Below are 21363 nucleotides of genomic sequence, written 5' to 3'. Positions count from 1 at the left end.
TACTATTAAAGACATCTCAGCAACAACTATGAACGTTTTCGGGCACAAATCACGACATGGAATGATTTTGCAGTGTCGTAAATCTCGAGCAGAATTACCGAAAATTGACTCTAAATCTGACTTCTTGAGCCATAACAAATAGCAAATAACTGAAACAAATTGCTGTTATGTGTTGCCTACTACACTCTGACTATTTCTCCTTTAACAACTACTTGCATTTTTAAATTTAATGTAACAAGATGTCGAGTAATGGAATATAGCATTAAACCACGTGTATTTACATTATACGATTATACAGTAATTTTAATTCCCAAAGTTGCGGATCCAAGACACGCTTCAATTTTATTTCAAAAGGAGTTTTTTTCATAAGTAGACTGTAATGCAACATTTTAGTAATGTTTCACAGCCCCAACTTAACATTTACATCATAATGACCCACCCTAATATATATATATATATATATATATATATATATATATATATATATATATATATATATATATATATATATATATATATATATATATATATATATATATATATATATATATATATATATATATATATATATATATATATATATATATATATATATATATATATATATATATATATATATATATATATATATATACATATTCTAAGAAAAAAAACATCTCAAGCTATTGAAGGATAAAAATTAAAGACCATGTAAAAAAAAATATATATATATATATATATATATATTTATATATATACATATGTTAATTCACCTCCTCAATGCCGAGAAGGCTATTACAGACGAGGAGGCTATTTAATTGTGGTTATAACCCTCTCTAAACTCTATAACTTCGAAATACAAACTTTGACGAACAAGGACGCTGTGCGGATTAACAAGTTGAGCGCGGACGTGTTTGGTATCGAACTCGGAACCTCTCGTATATGAAGAGAGCACTCTACACTACACCACTACCGCATTATACCACACTTTTCTCTTTTTTATATAATTTTTAAAACATTTTTACTACCCCTAATAATGATTTTTAAGAAAATAATTTTTGAGTCTTTAAATCAACTTTGCTCAATTGATTTTTGTTAAAAATTTCTGAAAAAATTGCTTCAACCCAATATAGATCCTAGTTCTAATCTATTCTTGTACATATTACTTAAATAAAGTTGTCAAAAGACAACATTTCTGTAAATTTTCACCAAAAATTTACAAAAGTGTTGTGTTTAAAAAGTTCTGATATGATGAATTTCGAAAAACTGCCTATAAAAATCATAACAAATCATGTTATTGAACTATGATATTCCTTTAACCTAAACAACGCATTTAATTCAAATTTAATTTCAAATCTGGTAAGCAAACGTAACTTTTAGGAGAATAAAAAAAATTAGTAATAATCTCCGATTAAAAATAAAAAAATAGTAATAATCTGAGTTTTCTCGCCACAAACACTTTTATTTTATGTTGCGGCAAAATTTAGAAACTCCTATAGTTTTTTTATTCCTCTTTTCATAGTTCAGGAACCTGGTCATTTAATAAAACTATGTTGTGGTCAGCAAAATATCATTCAGACGCTTTAATATTTTAAAATCGCCTTAACTACACCGAGTAAGAAGTCCAGAAAGTGTTTAAAAAACTTAAAAATTGTGTGTGTGTGTGTGTTCATGTGTGTGTGTGTGATAACAAACTTTAAGTTGAATTTTATTTTTTGAAAACAAAATATAAATATTAGCAGAATTAAAAATGAAGTAAAATAAATGATTGCTTTTACTTGCTTCTCACTAAAAATAATCTTCTGTTTGCAATATTGACAGGTAACCAAACGATAAATGCAACGTTTTTCCATGTGTTCTTTTAGATTCTTAGATAAAAGTGAAGTAGAACACGGTTTATTAAGACATTTTAATGTTTGATATTCGCAAGAACCCAAATGTTCCTTAAAAAAAAAGAACTTATTTAAATTACTTTAAAATAACAACAATTTTTGAAAAAACCTTGTTTTATAAATACAGACTGTTGGAATTTTTTTTTATCTCTGCAAAGTTATCTAAAAGAACAATCCCTTTAAAATATTTAAAATTAGATAAAATCTTTTTAGATTACATTAACCTAACCACTAACTAATTAACTACTTATTAGATTACTAATTAATTATTAGGTTACATTAAGTTTAAAAATAAGCTAAACTGTTATAAATCGAAACATTTATCCCTCTATATTTTTTATTGCATATGGTTAAAAAACTTGTCATAATTGTCATCAAGTAGAATACCATATTAAATCAAAAACCTTTGGTCTGCCTCAGTTAAACTGTTATAAAATTACTTATACTTTATAAATCCATTTATAAGTGAAGAGCGAGTTTTTAAAGTGGAGCTAAGCTATTGTTCCCAAAATTGAGATTTTCAAAGGTTCAGATTCTCGACTAAAAAAGAACTCTAACTATGTCAGTATGAATAAAAAAACTCTTCATCATCTTTGTTTACGGTTAAAAATCTATTGATTTTCAAAACATATTTTGCCAGACAATTAGATTATTATTTTTTTTCCCAAAACAATGAAATAAACGCTTTAACCCTTATAGCAAAACGCTCTTTAAATAGTAATAATAGTCATACTAAAAAAAAACAATAATGAAGAATGTTTTTAGGTTTTTCAACACCGAGATATAGTAATATTGTTGCATGAAATATTTTTGAATAAAATTTAAATAACATACATTAAGTATTTTTAATTCTCCGGTCCATTCACAACCATTGGAAAAATTACTACATTTAACTTTTAATTGCATAATAACTCTTTTAACAGCTATATCGAAAAAAATCTATGAGAAAACATTTTATCAATTGTTACTAACAGACATATTTTTTGAAAAACAAAATATGGATTTTTCTTTATAATTTCAATAAGTTATATAAACTGTTTTAAAAAAATTAAAATTGTTAACTTAAAAATAAAGTTAAAAATAGTTACTTTGCTAGAATCCAAAATGCTATTGTCTAATGGACAAATTAAGACTCCCTTATTTCTAAAAAAAGAAAAACGTTTCTTGTTTTGATTACATATATATATATATATATATATATATATATATATATATATATATATATATATATATATATATATATATATATATATATATATATATATATATATATATATATATATATATATATATATATATATATATATATATATATATATATATATACAGTGGCGGGCATTGACAATACACTTTGGTAGGGCCAGGAAATATTACCCAAATTATCTCGCGACGACTTACTGTCAGCGTAATTGATGCTTTGGTGTTTGTTAGGATGCTAGCGTTATTTGATTAGTTTAGAGTAAAGGGCTAGCATACTTTCAAAATAAAGTATTTAATCAAATTGAATCTTTTAAACCTACGCAAAAACCAACAAAAACTCACTGAAAACTGCCCTAATAGTTCAAAAGTGTCTTAACTCTTTTTAAAGTAATAAAACACCGTTCAGCATCAGCTGTAGACACCGACGTGACCAAAACAATCTCTATCAACTTTGATACTTCAGAAAATATTTTAATCAGGTTATTTTCATGCATAATTGGGATAGGGCATTAATTGTACCGATATCACTAAAAACAGCATTTTCAACAAAACGGTTAATTCCGACATCAACTTAACTTCGCTTAGTATTGGTTAGTTATTTTAATATTTTATATATGTTTCCGTGAAAAATGTTGTATATTAAAATTGAAATTTTTCGGATCCAAAATTGGTTTTTGGATCCCAATAACGAGAAACATTTAGCCAATAAACTGTCAATTTTGTTCATGTTTATTTATCTTCTTAGTGAACCTAAAATATTGATAAATAAGATAACTTTAAACTATATTGTAACTATGGCTTTGGCATGATTTAAAAGCAAACTTCATCAACAGTAGTTTAGTCAAGAAGGGCTTCTTAATTACCAATCGATAAAATAATAAAGAATGTAACATTACATATACATTGAACTCTCTGATAGGTTCACATAAAGTTTTCTGAGAATGGCGAAAGGGTCAACAAAAACAAAAAGTTACTTTTAAAACATTAAAAATTTTTAAACATGTTTTTTAACTATTTTTTTCATAATACAACATTTTTTTAAATACAACATTTACAATGTCAGTCATTAATAATAGTAAACTTCACAAGATTATTTACATTGTCAAAGATGCTTTAATGATTTCATGTAATTAAAGATAAAAACTTAACATCTGTTTGTAAGCATACATAACAGTACTTTAATGTTTATATAGTTTTAGTTATTTGGCTTCAGCTTTAACCCAAAAAAAAAACATTTCAATAAAATATTCTGATTATTATTATTTTTTAATGGTAATGGTAAATGTCAAACATGTTAAAATAATCTAAACTTTGCATATTTTTTTAATTAGTGTCTATTTGGAAGTATTAACTATTGAAGCTGTATTAAGAAATGTAACAGTACCACCAGTGCTACAGTTTTTGTGATTAAAAAAAAATTTCTTTATATCTTTTGTTGTTTTAGTTGTTTGTACCTTTGTTGTATCAAACTATTAATAATTTTATCTAATTTTAAAATATTTCTTGAAAACCCAGTTGCATTTTTTTGTTGATAAAAAAATTCTTTAAAACTTGTTATTTATGATTATCATCATGGTTGAAATTGGCTCTGGTTCAGCGTTGATCTAATTGGCAACTTAAAAGGTAGAATAACTCAACTGCCACCAAAAATTGTAAACAATTTTCAATGTCTGATTCATTATGCTGCAGAATATAATACGTAACCTATTTGGAAAAAATAAACTTTCCAATACCTCATTTAGAATAGAACAAGAATTTCAAAAGTACATACAGTTTGTAGCTCTTATTATATTTGTAGAAATGACTAAGCTTTCTCACGTCACAATATATAAACTTGCTAAACATTGCCATACACTAGCGATGCATTTGTTCGATTAATACACAAATCAAGATTCTTATTAATATGGCTGAGCCACTATTTTTTCTCTGTAAAAAAACAAACAAGCGTTATAAATTTTTAAAAAATTAAAACAATATATGCCTGAAAATGTAGTTCACTAACAAAAGTTATAAAATGTACAAGATTGTTGATTATAAAAGAAATGCGAAACCTTTTCATGATACTTTAAATCAGTTTTCTAAACTGTTCAATTCCCCTAGAATTTCTAAACTTATAATTTTATTCTTTTTACCATTATTATTTCTGTTATAATTATAGAATAAAATGACTTGTCCTAGAAAATCTATTTTCTGAAAATTAATAAAAGTTATTTTTTTTTTTACCTAACTGTATCTCTTTAAATGTTTATGTCAAACCAACATTTATACCAGTAATTTCTGTTACATTGTTTTAAATATCATGTTTTTACCATGCTCCTATTCCTATTAATCCTAATAACTACATGGTAAATTTTATATCTACATATCCAGGTGAAGAAACCAATATTAACACTGTTAATGTTGTAATATTAACACTGTTAATAATGTAATATTAACACTGTTAATATTGTAATATTAACACTGTTAATATTCACAGTAAAATTGCAATATTAACAAATGTATGATGTTTACAACATTATTTTTACAAATAAATGTTTACATTTAATGTTATAAAGTTTCCTAATATTACTGTACCTTATTGAGTCAACAAACTTCTGACTTTTTGCAGCAGTAAATTCTTCACTCTTTGAATCGAGAAATTTTACAGCTTAGTGATGTTTTCAAACTTCTTTCTTTCTCGGGCCAATTTAATGAGGCCCTGCGGTGCGCTTTTTCGTCCAATCTGAAAGCACACTAACTTCTGCGCGCCCATCAAAATTTATATTACTACAAATGAATTAAATGGAGCCAGTAAAAATCGGCCCAGCCGTTATAGGCAATGAAATAAAACAACGCTACAATACTTTAAATAATTTCCAAATAAAAGTATTATTTAAAATAAAATGATTCAAAATTAAAACTAACTTAGAGCTATTTATTTTTATAAAACCTGTCTGCAAATAGTTTAGCTAATAGTTGCATATTTAAATATATATAAAAACATATTTACTTTAATAAATACTTTATTTTAAATAAATCTAGGTGGGGCCGGGCCCCTATGGCCCCTATTGACGAGCCGCCACTGTATATATAAATATAAATATAAATATATATATATAAATATAAATACATATATATATATATATATATATATATATATATATATATATATATATATATATATATATATATATATATAAATATATATATATATATATATATATATATATATATATATATATATATATATATATATATATATATATATATAAAACTTTTGCAACATATTTAATTTTACAAAAGTATAAAAAAAAAATTATATTATTAATTTACAGTGTTTTCATGCAGTTCTAGGGCTCTTTTTATTATTTCAGGAAACCAATACATAATCTATATAAAAATGAACCTAATGCTTAAACCATTTTTTGTTTATAATAGTATAAAAATTTTGGTTTATAAATAATTTTTATTCAAAAACTCATATATTCTGATAATTGTAAAGCAGCTTTAGCTTCTTTTTCTTTGCCATCTCGGTGCAAACTACAATCCGATGCAAACAATAGTTAGGAAGATGAAAAAGATGCAACTAATGGTGCCAATCTTCTTTTCTTTGTTTTATTACTTGAAGAATCATAATTCATCTCGGGTCTGGAAACTACAATTGAATAAGAGCAGAGTTATCTTTATCAATGAAGGCAGTTAAAAGAATGTTCTTACCAATATCAAAATGAACCGATATCGGTTCATTTTGTACCCATTGTTTGTTATTCTCTTCGAAACAAATTTTTGAGCTTTTGCATATTCCACCTTTATCAAAGATGGTTTATAACATTGGACAAGTTATTATGTGCAGTTAAGTTCGTACCATTTACAATTGCATCCAACATATTATGATCAGCTAACTTCAAGTTTTCTTATTTTATATATGAATAAATATCAATATTTTTCATGGTTTAAGAATATAAAAAAAAAAAGAATTACACTTACAAAATCTTATAAATAGATATTTTAAGATGTATCAATATTAAAAGAAGTTTATAACACTAATCTAGACTCACTGAAACCCAATTATTACATTGCCATTTAAAACAAAACACATATCATGTTTTCGCCACTTAAAATTGAATACATCAGTTAATTTGTAAAAATCATAATTGGAGACCAGGCGGACATCCACGGATTATAGACCAAATTTATATTGATAGTATACATATTAAAAAATGCATTTAAAGTCTCAAATTACTGGACCACCTTGCAACGTAAAAGTATTTGATTATATAAATGAAATTTTACCTAAAAAAAGTACTTCAAGTACGCCGTTATCTGAAATCATTTTATTTGACATAACTTACGTGCAAAATAGTGTTGCAATAGCTCAATTCAAAGATAATACTTGATTTTATTAAATTGTGCAATAAAAAAAGAGGTTTTAAAATTAACAATTTTTTAATGGTTATTAGTGACGTAAAAAATATTTTTGAAAAAAAAAAAAACCTAAATATTTTTAATTAAAAAAAGCTTTTTATTTTACAACTTAGAAGCATACTGCTTGATAATTATACAAAAATATATACATTTTAAAGCTGAATGTTTAAGCTATGAATTGGTATACAATAATGTATTTTTTGAGATTTTTTTTTACTTATGTCAACCACCTGGCCCACTGTGCATTCTATAGACGTTTTCATATAGGGACAATATTACATTCAAATTATACAAATGTAGATAGAAATTTATATTTTTGTTTTTCTCTTAAAAAAAAAAACAAAAAAATATATGAAAATCGTTCTTTTTAATGTTAACTTAAAACTGTTTTTTTGTTTTTTTTGCTTTGCCAAATTTTTTGCCGAAAACAACAACCGCTCCGAAGAAATAAAAACAAAAACAGTGCAAAAGTTTTTTAAGCTATTTTTATTTTTTTCTATTTAAATTTATATTAATTTCCTATTTAGTTAGTTTGCTTTCGTTATTTTTGAAACTTAGTTTTTTCGGCAACCCCTTAAGAACTTGCCGTGACCAAATTGTCTAAAATATTATACTCATGCGTGGACATACAAGACAAAAAACCGCACGCGTTACCTCGGAAGACTTGTCTAAAAACATCTCACATTAACCTGATAAAATTGAATTACAAGTTAAGTCAAGCCCTTTTTTTCAATTGTTGTCAGGAAGTTTAGAAACCATTGATTTTAATATAGTAAATGCTTTTCTAATACTTTAGCTATTCCAGCTATGTATTCCAGCTATTTATTCCAGTAATAACTCACTTTACCATCAAGAATGATAGAAGAATCATAGATAATAACAACATCACATTACAGGAAATCATTATTTTAATAATCTGAAAAATCAAAAAATTTAAAACAACAAAAAATATAAACTGAATGTGGGTAAGGACAGGGTGTAGAAAGGGTGGAAAGTTTAAGCGTTGAAAACTGGGAATATTACGTTTTGTAATAGATTATGAAGTAAGGCTGCAAGAAGAAAAGTGGAGTTAATGTTTAAAATGTACAACTTGGGCTCATTCGGACAGTTATATATTTAAAAACTGGTAAAGCAATTTGTGGTTTAAGTGACAAGTGACAGTGCGTTTGATTACATGATTGGCTAGTGACAATTTGAATATGTATTATGCTTATAATTTATATATTATTAATAGCTGCATTATACTATAAAATAATTAACTTATAGAACATCTTAAAATTATCTTTGGTTTATCATTATTTATTTAAATTACTTCAAGAAAAATCTGTATTATTTTGCCTTGCATAGCAAGGGTAGGTGTTGTCAATAAAGTTGTCAATATCTCCGATGATCAAAGCAATGTAGTTTTGAAACTTTTATTTTGTTAGACTTTCGTAGAATGGTAGAAGATTTAAAAAGTATCAAGTTCTTTTTACAAAAGTTATTAGACGGCCTGTATTCAATTAATTAGTACCTAAGTGTCTCATTTGCCCCTCGTTACCCTAATACTACTTCATGCAACATAAGTTGTTGAAGTAATTATTACTATACATATATTATTTTCATATATTATCGTATATAATAATGTGATATATTATCATATACCATAGTATATAGTATATATGTATAATAAGGTAAAATTGCAATAACTGAATAATGTATAATAATGATTACTGCAACAAGTTAAGAACTACAACAGTTTTACTGTACTTGCAATTTTACTGTACTTGCAATATTTACAGCATTATAAAAATTTACGTTATTAAACATATTTTTGTAATTCTATAATAAATTAACTTTGTTTCTTAGTTATACTTTACAAATGTTTTTTTTTAATGAAATGTTTAAACTTGTTTAAATTAAACAAGTAAACTTTAAAAGCGCCGATTGCCAAAGAATTTGTATCAAATCACACAATACCCTTGTCACCATGTACAGCCAAATCACCATTAGCTGTTCGCATAAACTCTTAAAGCACACGCTTTTAACTCATTCCAAACCTCATTGTTCTAACATTTTGTCAAACAAAACGACTCTTCTTTTCAAAAAACTGCAATTTGTCTTAACCAAACACACACTGGCATTTTTGGTATTAAATTGCATGAACCTCGAGTAGATGGTTTATAAAAAAATAATAGTTAACTCAAAAATAAAAAAGTCAAAAGTTAACTAGTTGCTATCTTATTTGAAAAATAAGTTTGAAAAATCAACATAAACCACTTTAAAGACACCGTTTTTGTTGAATTACAAAAAAATGCGTTATTAAAAAATGTGTGAAGGTAATCAAAACTAAAGTTTTCCAGTGCTATATTAATATTTCTATATGTGTCTATCTAAACCCAAGCAAATTGCAACCACGTTTTTTTAATCTAAATATATGGCTTTTATTTAAAACTACTCATTTTTACAGGACCCAAATATGTCTAAAAAATTATAAAAAATAAAAAATAAGTTATTTACGTTTAATTACGTATAAAAAAACGCGAATTAAAGTTTTACACCAAAATTCGTATTAAAGTTAGTTAATTATAACTTACTTTAGTTAATGTTTTATTATAAACCAAATGTAAAAAGTTAAAACTTAAATAAGACACAATTGGGAAGACTTGCAACTTTCAAACTTTGGTTCTCACAAATGCAAAACACAATTCTTCTGATTAAATTTTTCAAAATCACTTCAAATCAATTCCCGCTTTACTACATAAGCTAGCCACCAACCTCGCTCACACACAATCTCAATGCACGAGCCCCATTACATCTAATTTTTTCCCCTCCTGACTATCCAAACTAAATCTCATTGACAAAAATATTGTCCATGTTGGCGGATACTCCCCACTTCACCAAATCATCTCGATCTTTAATGACACTCAAAGATTTTTCATAATCACTGGCGCAACATTTAATCCAATACCAAGTCGTGTCAGCTCTTGATTACGTTTTGATAAAACTGCTTCTCTCCAGTCCAAAATATGTCTGATTTTATATCTTTATTTTTTTATATAACAACCATTAAGAGGGTTTTACCTTTGGATAGTTCTTCTTTGTTTTCGTCATCTTCAATTAACCATTTTTGACTAATCCAATCTTCTAGTTTGTTTTCGGATTCTGCACTTGCATGTTTTGGTATGTTGTATTGGGAAACTTTGTTAAATAATTGGTTGGAGTCTTCTCTACTTCTCCATTTCTATTTAACTTTCTATTTGACACTACCAAATATTGATGATTTTCAAGATCTTGCTTTTTATGCCAAAAATACATTTCTTTCCAACATTCAATTGTCGTTTTATAAAAAGTTTGTACGCAGTATAAGCATCTACACAAACTCTGCTAAAAAAAAAAGCTCAACTTTCCCCTTTTATCTTGCTTACCTTCAGCGTTTAAAGCATCATATTTTATATATGTTATAATAAATTTTTCAAAGAAGGGGATGAAAAAATTAATTGCAGTTTTACATTCTGCATTATAGCAACTACTTTCGGTCGTTGGATCCAAATGGCAACGTCCGAAATTCCATCATACGTTTGAAATATGTCAAATAATTTTATAGCTGAATACCTGTCCAGTTAGCTTGTAATTTTCTTTGTTGAAACAAAAACTTCTTTTCATTCCAAATAAATTATCATTTGTTTCAAACTACCCACAATAATCGGCATTAAAAAACCGCTTCATACATAATTACAATTAAAATAATTAGGAGCTGAATTAAAAAAGAAACCACATACCAACCAAAGACTACTCTTGTACTTTCTACACCCAAATTACATTTTATTCATTGAATGAAAATAAACCCATTTACATTAAATGAACATTGGGTCAGATATATTGGATCAATGTTGTGTTAATATTGTAAAAAAATCAACTTTCGCAAGATTAATCTTACATTGGATCAATATAACAAATCAAGCTGCTTTTAAAATTAAAGTTGATATTAGATCAACGTTGGGTTAGCGTCGAAACAAAAAAAAGGCAGCATTAACAATAGTTTTACATATTTCGGTCTAGTGTATGCATGCTAGCTCGGAAATATGTAGTCTATTAAATGTATATTTATATGCATGCCACATTACTTGCAATTTCAATCTACAAAAGTTAATACCTTTTTATCATTTCTTCTGCGCATGACAAACAAAGTCGATGACCACATTGTGTTTGAATAGGCTCACGAAGAGCCATTTTACATACAGGACATTCATGTTCATCTAAAAGTTCATTTATAAAATACGCATCGTATCCACCGAAGCTCTCCTCATTTAGGCTTTCCATTTTTTTTATTTTGCTAAATATAAATATGTTAATATTAAACTTTTTTTTTTAACTTTTTTTAGTTAAAACAAATAAACTTTTATTCTATTTTGTAAACTGAAATATTGAAACTTTAATATTTTATTCTAATACTTTAATGATTGTTTGCTTTCATTAAAGTGCCATTTTATCAAATTTGCTAAACCTGTTATAGTGGGTTTGATTTAGTTTATTCTTGTTGTGTTGTTTAACATGGCTACATCACTTTTTTGGTTGGTTGTTCTAGTCACTCAATGATACTTAAAAGCAGAAAAAACTTATTTTTAAAGTTCAAAAACGCATATAAAAAGATCCTATTAGCTAACACTCCTATTACTTTAAACCTAGTCTTTTGTTAAAACATCAGTTTGACATAATAACTCATATTCATTAATGACGTTTTGCTAAATCATTTCTAATAGTTTATTTATACTTTGTATAAGTGAAAAACAAATATATTTTTTATTAAAAAAGGTTTAAGATAAGATAACATACCCGATAAGATATTTTTGCACATTATTATTTACATTAAATTCCAGTTGCGACGGAACACGCATAAAAGTACAACTGTACTAGTCTATCATAGCTGTAGATGAAAGTTTGTGGATAGTCGTAAAGATCAATCGTTATGTGTACCAGGAAAGAAACTACGATCTTTATTTGAAGAAGTATTTGATAGAAAATCAAAACGTTTTCTTCGTACCAAAAAGTTAGACCACAAGCATTCAGCAATTGCTAAAGTTGAGTCCATACCATTGATTAACAAAAAGATTCAACGTTCTTTGAATAGAGAGGAAGAATGGGGAAATGCTGTAGATTCTCGTTGGATGTCTTTTTATGACTGACTGCGAACTTTGTACCCTTTCGGATGTGCGCATTTAGATCAAAAAACTTAGTTATGGTTATCCGTATTACTCAACGAAAAAGAAAGTTACTTGAACATTATGAAGATCATATTTTTTAAGGATAAACTCTCTGGTCAATCTAATTTAGTTTGTGCTCAGAGACATGGCTTCTTTTACTATATCAAAATTTCAAAGAAATAAAGATTGCACTAAAAATAATATTATTGCTTCCGCTGCAAGTATTAAATAAGAGCAAATTTAGAAAAATGGATGTAAATAAATCTGTATATCAATCACAAGAGGATATGGGTGACATTGAATATAGACTTAACTGGGTTCCAAAGAGTTTACAGCAATTCCTAAGCCATTTAATAGTTGTAAAGCTTCGACAAATTAGTTTAGGATAATGAATTACTCAAGTTTCGCGACCAAAATTTATGAATGCACCAATTCCGTTAGGAATTGGCTTAGATATTGATATAACTTTTGTAACAAAATGGCTTGTGAATCACCTTTACAAATTTGGATCTTCAATATCCACCGATGAACAGAATTTGTTTAAGTCATCTGCTGCAGTTAGTAGAGTAAATGCTGTGTAAGAACAAAAGCCGAACTTCCTACATTGAGTGGCTGACAATCTAGATCACAAGGAACATTTCACGGAATAAGTTTAATATCAACATGTTCTTCTTCTAAATACAATTATGAAAGCATGACATGTTTGAAAAACAAGTCTATTAAAAACATATCTGATGTGTCATCTAAAATAATGCCTTATCACGGATCAAGCTATCACGGTTTGTTAAAAGTAAGTTTTAAACCAATAAAAGAATTGTATCAGAAGTATTTTGTGCGCCCTAAATGAGTGATATTGTTTTGGTAATTCATATGTTTAAAAGAAAAGCTGTTGCAAGTTCTTTAAGAGGTCAAATGTTGGTCTAATAGTGCATTCATAAGTCATATTATAGATATTTTAGTTGAGAAATCAAAACTAGATATATCTGGATTTGAATACAGTTATAAAATGACAATGCAAAATGATATTAGCAAGAAAGAGGTAATCAGACTTGGTAATACATATGCTTTCAAAAATATTGAATGTGCCATATTAACCTACACATCATATAAATGACGCACTGCAAAACTTTGTATCTTGTACATATACTACATTGATACCATAAAGGAACTTTAAGTTCCAGAGAGAAATTGTAACTGTTATTTGCATCTTCAAGAAATCTCAAAAATGGTAAATTATTTGCCGCATTAGGACATTAAAACTATGCCAAGTATTCCAGGTTATACTTGCCAGAAATGCAATATCTTTCAGACACAAACCGGTAGTTACACAACAATTTTTAGATGGTCGTCACGCAGTGCACCAATCTAAAAGTTATTGGGCTGGCCTATCTTCTGATCTTGTAATTTAGCAGACCCTGATGCGTTTAATAAATGCAAAGTTGATTTAATATACTATGGAATAAAAATAAATAAAAAAAAACACACAAAAAAAAAAAAGAAATCCATTAAATATTGATGATAGAAAGCTATATTTATTATCCACGGTTGTTGTGTGAGTCAATGGTAAAGATCATGTCAACATCGACGAGGCTGAGAACATATGCATTTGTCTATAAACTTGTCTTGACGGTCATGAGTTCAATGAAGCAAAGTTTAAAAAAAAGAAAAGGTTTTTTTCTTTGGATGTTTTTACTAATAGCGTAAAACTAGACTAACAAACAAATTGTGTCGATTCAACACTCCTTTTTAATAGGTTTGCAGTATCTGCAGAAAGAGAGGGTGACGCTTAACTATACTTTGATTATGAGCTCATTCATACCCCACAAGTATTATTTAAAAACAACCTAACGCTGAAAGTAAACAAATCATCTTAACGCAAAGTGATTCTTCCTGACAACAAAATTAAGTCTAGTACAAACGTCAGCTTGTGCATGTATGTCCTTGACAAAGGTTCCTTTCTCCATAGAGTTATTTGTAACAAAGGTATGAGATTTGTAAAAATTGTTGAGACCTACGTCAGCTATATAAGAAAAAACTATGCCACCACTTATATTATATTTAATGGTTATAATAAATTGTCTTAAATTAAATCTAATAAACACATATTTAGAACAAAATGCAAGGGTTTTTCCCAAAATTTTGTCATGAGAGAAAAAAATCAGATTCCAAACTCACATAAGCGTTTCCTATCAAATTCACACAACAAAGCCTAGTTAATTTTATTTTGTCAGATTATCTTAAACAAGATGTCCAAGAAGTATATATTTTAAAAGGGGATGCTGATACAAAAATTGTCTCTAAACTGTTGGAAGTTGCAAAAAAATTTTGATATGCATTGTTTTTCCGATGATACTGATATAGCAGTGATGCCAATGTATCATTGGAAAGATTAATTAAATGAAGTTTTTTTTATCATAAAAGCAAGAAAAAACTCTGGAGAATAAAAGATGCTTAATCTCGAATAATGGATTTTAGAGAACATCTGTTATTTGTTTATGAAGAGTCAGGATGTGACTCGACATCATCAATACTGGTTAAAGGAAAACGTAGTTTTTGAAAAATATTTCAAAAATCAATCAAGTATCTGAAAATTATTTTGATATACTGGGCAACCAAAAAAGAAGTTAGAGAATCTGCTGTAAAGGCTTTATCTGTTTTTTTTAGTGAAAAATAGAAAAATGCGGTAAACATTTGAACGTTTAATTTTAACTTTTAGGACTTACTTCCTTCATTTAGATTGAGAAAATTTAGATTTAGATTTAGAAAATGTAATATTTTTATATTATTATTTCTTAGATATTTGAAATATAAACAAATGGTTTGTGAAAGAAATATTAGGCCAAAAAAGTTACCACCAACAGATTGTGCTGCTTTTTTTATGGTTTTAGAGTTCGTGTCCAGGTTATTGAAAGGAAAATGCTAGATGAATCTTTCAACTTAGATCCAAAAGAATGGGGATGGAAATTAGATAATGATTATCTTCTTTCAATACCTACAGAAAAAAATGTAACACAAAGCAATATCTCATAGTGATTCATTGTGATTGTAAAACTTTGTCAAGAAATATGAGCAGAAGTATTTTGTGTTCTTGCAAGAAACACGGATTAAAATGTCTAAATGCTGTATCTGTATATATATATATATATATATATATATATATATATATATATATATATATATATATATATATATATATATATATATATATATATATATGTATATATATATATATATGTATATATATATATATATATATATATATATATATATATATATATATATATATATATATATATATATATATATATATATATATATATATATATATATATAGGTACCTTCATTCGCGTCCGTTTAATATCCCTTTTTTATTTCGACAGCGCTTTCAGAAAGTTTCCGGTCTTTTTATGTTTTTCAAATTACGCTATATACATCATGAAAGAGTTTTAAAAAGCTAGCAAAAAAATAAACAGTTAAATTTGGTTATATTATTTCGTTTTAAGTAAAGGTTCAACTTGATCATAGTGCTAATTTTTTTTAATTTCGAGATTTTCACTGTTAACGAAACTTTTAAAATTAGGTAATTTTCATATGAAAAATTTATTTTACCAATACAAATGCTCCTAAATGAAATCAATATGTTTAAATAAATTATTTAAATATCTTTCTTTTGATATACAGTAATCAATATGTAAAAATCTCCTTCATGTTTAAAAATATTGCATACAGTTGCTCCCGACAAAATGACTTATTTTTGATTGCGCTATTTTGTATTGCAATTCTCTGTCTCTTTTTATTGCTAATTTTTTTCTTGTATTTAGATGGACAACAAGACTGCAGATGATATTTACCTTTTAATTAACTCGTATAAATAGTAATCTAAGCCAGTGTTGAATGGTAATAGTTACAATAATTTTTCTAAAAATAAATTCAGATTATCAAAAACTTATCTGAAACTAAAAAAACTTAACATCGAATCTAAAAATTCATCTGATTTAAAGATATTCACTAACAATATATGACACTTACATAAAACGATAAAGATCTTCAAAAGAAACCCTACCAAGTCATGGACTACTGTTGCTAATATTTTGCAACAGCCATTTAAATATGAAAGAAAAATAAATAGATCCAATGAATTTAAATACAGAGCCTGGTGTAGCTTGTCAATCAATGGAAATTTCAATAGACATACTAACGATTAAAGCTCAATCACATGAACATAAATTTTCATCTTTTCTATAAAAATGTCTCTTACCTCTAGTAACCTTAGCTCTTCTACTTTAACTATTGCCTCAGACGCAACACAGAGAATAAAATGCAATTTAGGCAAAATAAAAAAAAATGCGCTAAGTTATTTACAAGAAAAGAACAGAAAATTGCAACGGACAGTTTGTTTTTTAAGAAGTTCAATGACCCAAAACAAACTTACAAACAAAAAACTTAAAAGACAGTGTTTTTCAATAAATTTGTGGAAATTAAAGTATTCAAACGAAAAAAGAAAAAATTAATTCAGCAGAATCAGTTCTATACTCCAGAATGTATAAATGAGTTAAGAATTCTTAAAATAAGTAGAACAAAGTTGTAAACCAAAAAACTAAAAACATATGACCAATTTCTAAAACATGACACAATACAGAACAACAGGAAACACCCCACTCATCCACAATAAATAGAATTAGCATTATTCACTCAAAAAATCAAAATTAGTTTTAGATATATTCACTCAAAAAATCAAAGGATGTCTGTCAGTCAGAGCACCTTTTATTTTTTGTGTGAAAAATATGCTTCAGGAGGAGATGGACATTGAATTAATACAACTGCACTACAATGTTCATCCACTGGAAACTATTGATTTAGAGACATAGTAAGCTCATAGAACAATAGATAACGAGATGAAGGAAAAACCAGCTAAAGAAACTGATGGAATTGCCGTAACAGTCCTCAAAAATATTTCGAAAATAAGGTAATGGCTATTTTTGTTTGACTTTATAAAATATTTAATAATAATATTAAAAGCTTCATTTTCTTTATTGTTTCACAAATTGCTTTGAAAATATGAAATTGTAATTTTTTTCTCTCTGAAAATCAGGTATGGTTTAAAAGGAGATCTTGCTGCATTCAAAAGCTATCATAAAAAAGACAATGTTGCTCCAGGGCTATTCCTTCGATAAGTTGGTAACAGATTCCATGTCTTGTTTCATATGGCAGGGAATGTTCTTAGACATGAAAAACTTATAAAAACTTTCTTGAAAGGTACAGATATTTTAGATAAATATTAAGTTTAAGAGAATTTCATAACAACTGTATTATACTTGAATTTTTTTGTTTTTGCTTTGTTATCAGAAACAGATTTGTTGCTCTCATAATTAGAGCTGTTGTTCAAACTCTTATTCAATCTGGAATCCGGTTTGCCCACCCAAGTTCTATTTCTTATATATATAAATTATTGGCAGTCCCTACCTTAACTTATGGTATGGAGATGTGTGAAAATAATTCTGATTTGATGAAAAAGCTAGATGTAATTGGAAGGAGTGCACTAAAATCGCTTTTAAATGTTTCAAAACACAGTAAGAACTATACAAATTCGCTCTTTAAAATCCAGGAAATTTCAAAAAGTATTCAACAAAATAAATTAAACTTGTTTCTTCGTCTTCTTAATAATAAAACAACTTCAAACATTATCTTTTCACAACTGAAACACCCCTTATTTAAACATTCGTTTGTTGGCGATATTCAGGACCTATGCCGTTTTCGGATGCTAAATTTTCAAAACTTAATTCAAAATAAAAAGAAGATAAAAATAGCACTTTCTAAAAGTGAAAATCCCTCCGAAGTTGAGCAAACTTTGAAACATGCAATAGAGTGCTGGAATGCGAAAGAGCAAAGAGGAATTTTTAAACAAATTCTGGAAGAAAAAATTCTTAAGTGAAAATCACGAGAAATAACTTTCTTATTTTTCTTTTTTACCTTGTAAATTACATTGGGTGTTAAATAAATGAAATAATAATAATACCATACAGAGGCAAAAGCACGATACTCAATCGCTCTGGTTATATTCGCTCTGGTTAGCTATCTAAAATTGATTGAATAAAAGAAAAGTCAATCAATGTAAGGGAAAAAAACACGTGCTGAAACTTTTTAGTCCCTGTGTAATAAGGTTAAATAATAAATAAACTTAAATAATTTCTCGACCAAGAGGTAACCCACTGTTTTTCAGAGTGGTAGCCCTTTTATCAAATATCAAACATCAGACTGAGCAATTGTCAATTATTGGTGATTATAAGCACACCTTATTCAACCGGCCAACTCTCAGCTCTAGCAGACAACTAGCAAGGCCGAGGTCAAGTCCCTGTGTAATAAGGTTTAATTGATCAAAAAAATTTTCAACATATCTCCAAAAAAAGCAAATGAAGATGATTTAAACAACTTGAAAATGATGGTAGAAGCGTTAAAAACAAGAGTTGATGCCCTTGAGCAAAAAAATTCTTGTTTAAAAACTAGGTTAGCAGTATTAAAGAAGAGAAAACAACTTCAAGCAATATAAATCATATGAATTGGAATGCTATTGTTAAAGATGACAAAAATAAATCGAAAGAAGAATTAAATGTCATGAATGCAATAGTCGCTGTCAAAAAAAAAGAAAAAAATATAGTTATTGTTGGATTACAACTATCAACTGAGTCTGAAGGTGAGAAACATAAAGAAGAGGATAGAGTTAAAGTTAAAGAACTATTTACAAAAATTGGTGTTGATAAGGATAAAATTCAACGTATGTTTAGATTTAAAACAAAAAAAGATAGTAATAACAGAAAAAAATTCAACAGCAGTCCTATTTTAGCTGAATTAACAAGCAAAGATGATCAAATGAGTGTACTGAAATCAGCCAAAAAAATTAAAAATAAAAATAAATTTACAAATATTTATATCAATCCTGTTTAAAATGTAGCTGAAAGAAACCTTACAAGAAAACTGGTCAAAGAAAGAAATGAAAAAAAATGCAAAGTTAGATGAAAATGGTAAGTTGAATAAACCTTTTCGATATGGGATTAGAGGCAACAGAGTTGTTAAAATCCTTATCGATAAACAACCATAATAAAAATAGCAATATTAAAAGATGTCTGTCTTGTTGGTACACCAATACAACGTCTTTAAATAACAAGTAAAACCTCAAACAATAATTGGGGTGTGAAACATGGTGGACAGATATCTCTTCAACAAATGTACCAGGTTATTCACTATATCGCAAAGATCGTTCTTATAGTAAGGGTGGTGGCGTTTGCATTTATGTTCACAATAGTATCAAATCATTTGAATTATCAAATAGTATTTTAAACAATAATTGCATTGAGCAGATATGGTGTTCTATTGATATAGCAAATGAACTGATATTATGTGGATGCATTTATCTTACAGGTGATAGCAGTTTTGAAGTATGTGAAAACATAATAAAATCAATTATTGTGCAACTGATTTAATTGAAAAAAGCAAATTTTATGGTTTATTGCTATGTGGTGATTTTAATTTTCATATAGTAAAATGGAATGATGAAAATATTGGTATTTGGAATGACAATAATGAATCAGCCTCAGCATTTATTGAATGTTTACAAGATAATTTTTTGGATTAAAATGTAATAAAACCGACATATCAAATGAATGCAAACCAACAAACAAATGTTCTTTATTTAATTTTAACTGAATGAAATAGTAGAATATTCATGTTAGAACACTCCCCACCTCTAGGAAATATACAACATGGCCATCATAATCTTAGACTTCAAATTTTCTTTAAAATCAGAAGGCAAAACAAAAAAGTTAAGTAATCAAAAATTTATGTTCAATAAACTAAATTATGATGAATTATCTAAATATTTTAATGATTATAATTAGGAAAAAATGTTTGAAAATCTCGATGTAAATGAGTGTTATCAAAAACGGTTAGAAATTTATAATAAAGGATGTGATGGTTTTATTCCGAAGCTTCAATACAATGAAATAATTAGACGTAAACGTCTATGGATGACAAATGAGTTAAAATATTTATTAAAATATAAAAGAAATTTTTGGTATACTTGCAAAAGCAATCGATTTAAAGACAAAAAACTGACAAAAGAATATAAAAAAAAAGTAATACGCTGAAAAAATTAATTAAAAAAGCGATTAAGAAATATGAAAAACGATTGCAACAAACGCTAAAAAGAATCCGAAAAGTGTATATGCTTATATCAACAGCAAGACGAAGATAAAAGATACAATCGAAGCATTGAAAGACAAAAATGGGGAAATAATAACTGAAGGTTCAAAAATTGCGAATATACTAAATGATTTTTTCAGTTCAGTCTTTGTTAAAGAAGAAAAAAATAGTCTACCAAGTGTTCAAAATCATGAAAATGTCAAACTCCTTTATTCACTTTAGAAGCAATAGAAAAACAATTATTGAAACTAAATGTAAATAAATCAACTGGAGTTGACAAAGTACACCCAAGAGTTTTAAAGAATGTTCAAGTGCGTTAGCGAAACCACTATCAATTATATTCAATAGATCATATTCAACTGGAGTTTTACCAAAACAATGGTTATGTGCAAAGGTTACACCTCTATTCAAAAAAAGCAACAAACTGGAAGCTTCAAATTACAGACCAGTCTCTTTAACATCAATTGTATAAATTATTAATTGTATTAATTAACAATCAACATCAATTG

At 27.2% G+C, this 21363-nt stretch overlaps 1 protein-coding gene across 1 annotated transcript in view; it reads right to left on the bottom strand.

The window, feature by feature from the left end:
• LOC136084011 (TNF receptor-associated factor 3-like) overlaps nucleotides 1-21363 on the bottom strand; it is a 78802-nt gene that overhangs the window by 46433 nt on the left and 11006 nt on the right. The window contains exons 2-5 of the mRNA XM_065804005.1: nucleotides 11611-11790; nucleotides 2960-3014; nucleotides 2706-2810; nucleotides 1758-1922 (exon numbers count right to left, since the gene is read on the bottom strand). Coding sequence (XP_065660077.1) covers nucleotides 1758-1922; nucleotides 2706-2810; nucleotides 2960-3014; nucleotides 11611-11777 — 492 coding nt within the window. The 5' untranslated portion in view covers nucleotides 11778-11790. The remainder of the gene's footprint in view (nucleotides 1-1757; nucleotides 1923-2705; nucleotides 2811-2959; nucleotides 3015-11610; nucleotides 11791-21363) is intronic.

Source organism: Hydra vulgaris, chromosome 08, assembly GCF_038396675.1.
Source record: "Hydra vulgaris chromosome 08, alternate assembly HydraT2T_AEP".
NCBI classification, from domain to species: Eukaryota; Metazoa; Cnidaria; class Hydrozoa; order Anthoathecata; family Hydridae; genus Hydra; species Hydra vulgaris.
The sequence above is the reverse complement of the archived record's forward strand: the minus strand, read 5'-3'. Positions and strand labels throughout refer to the sequence as shown.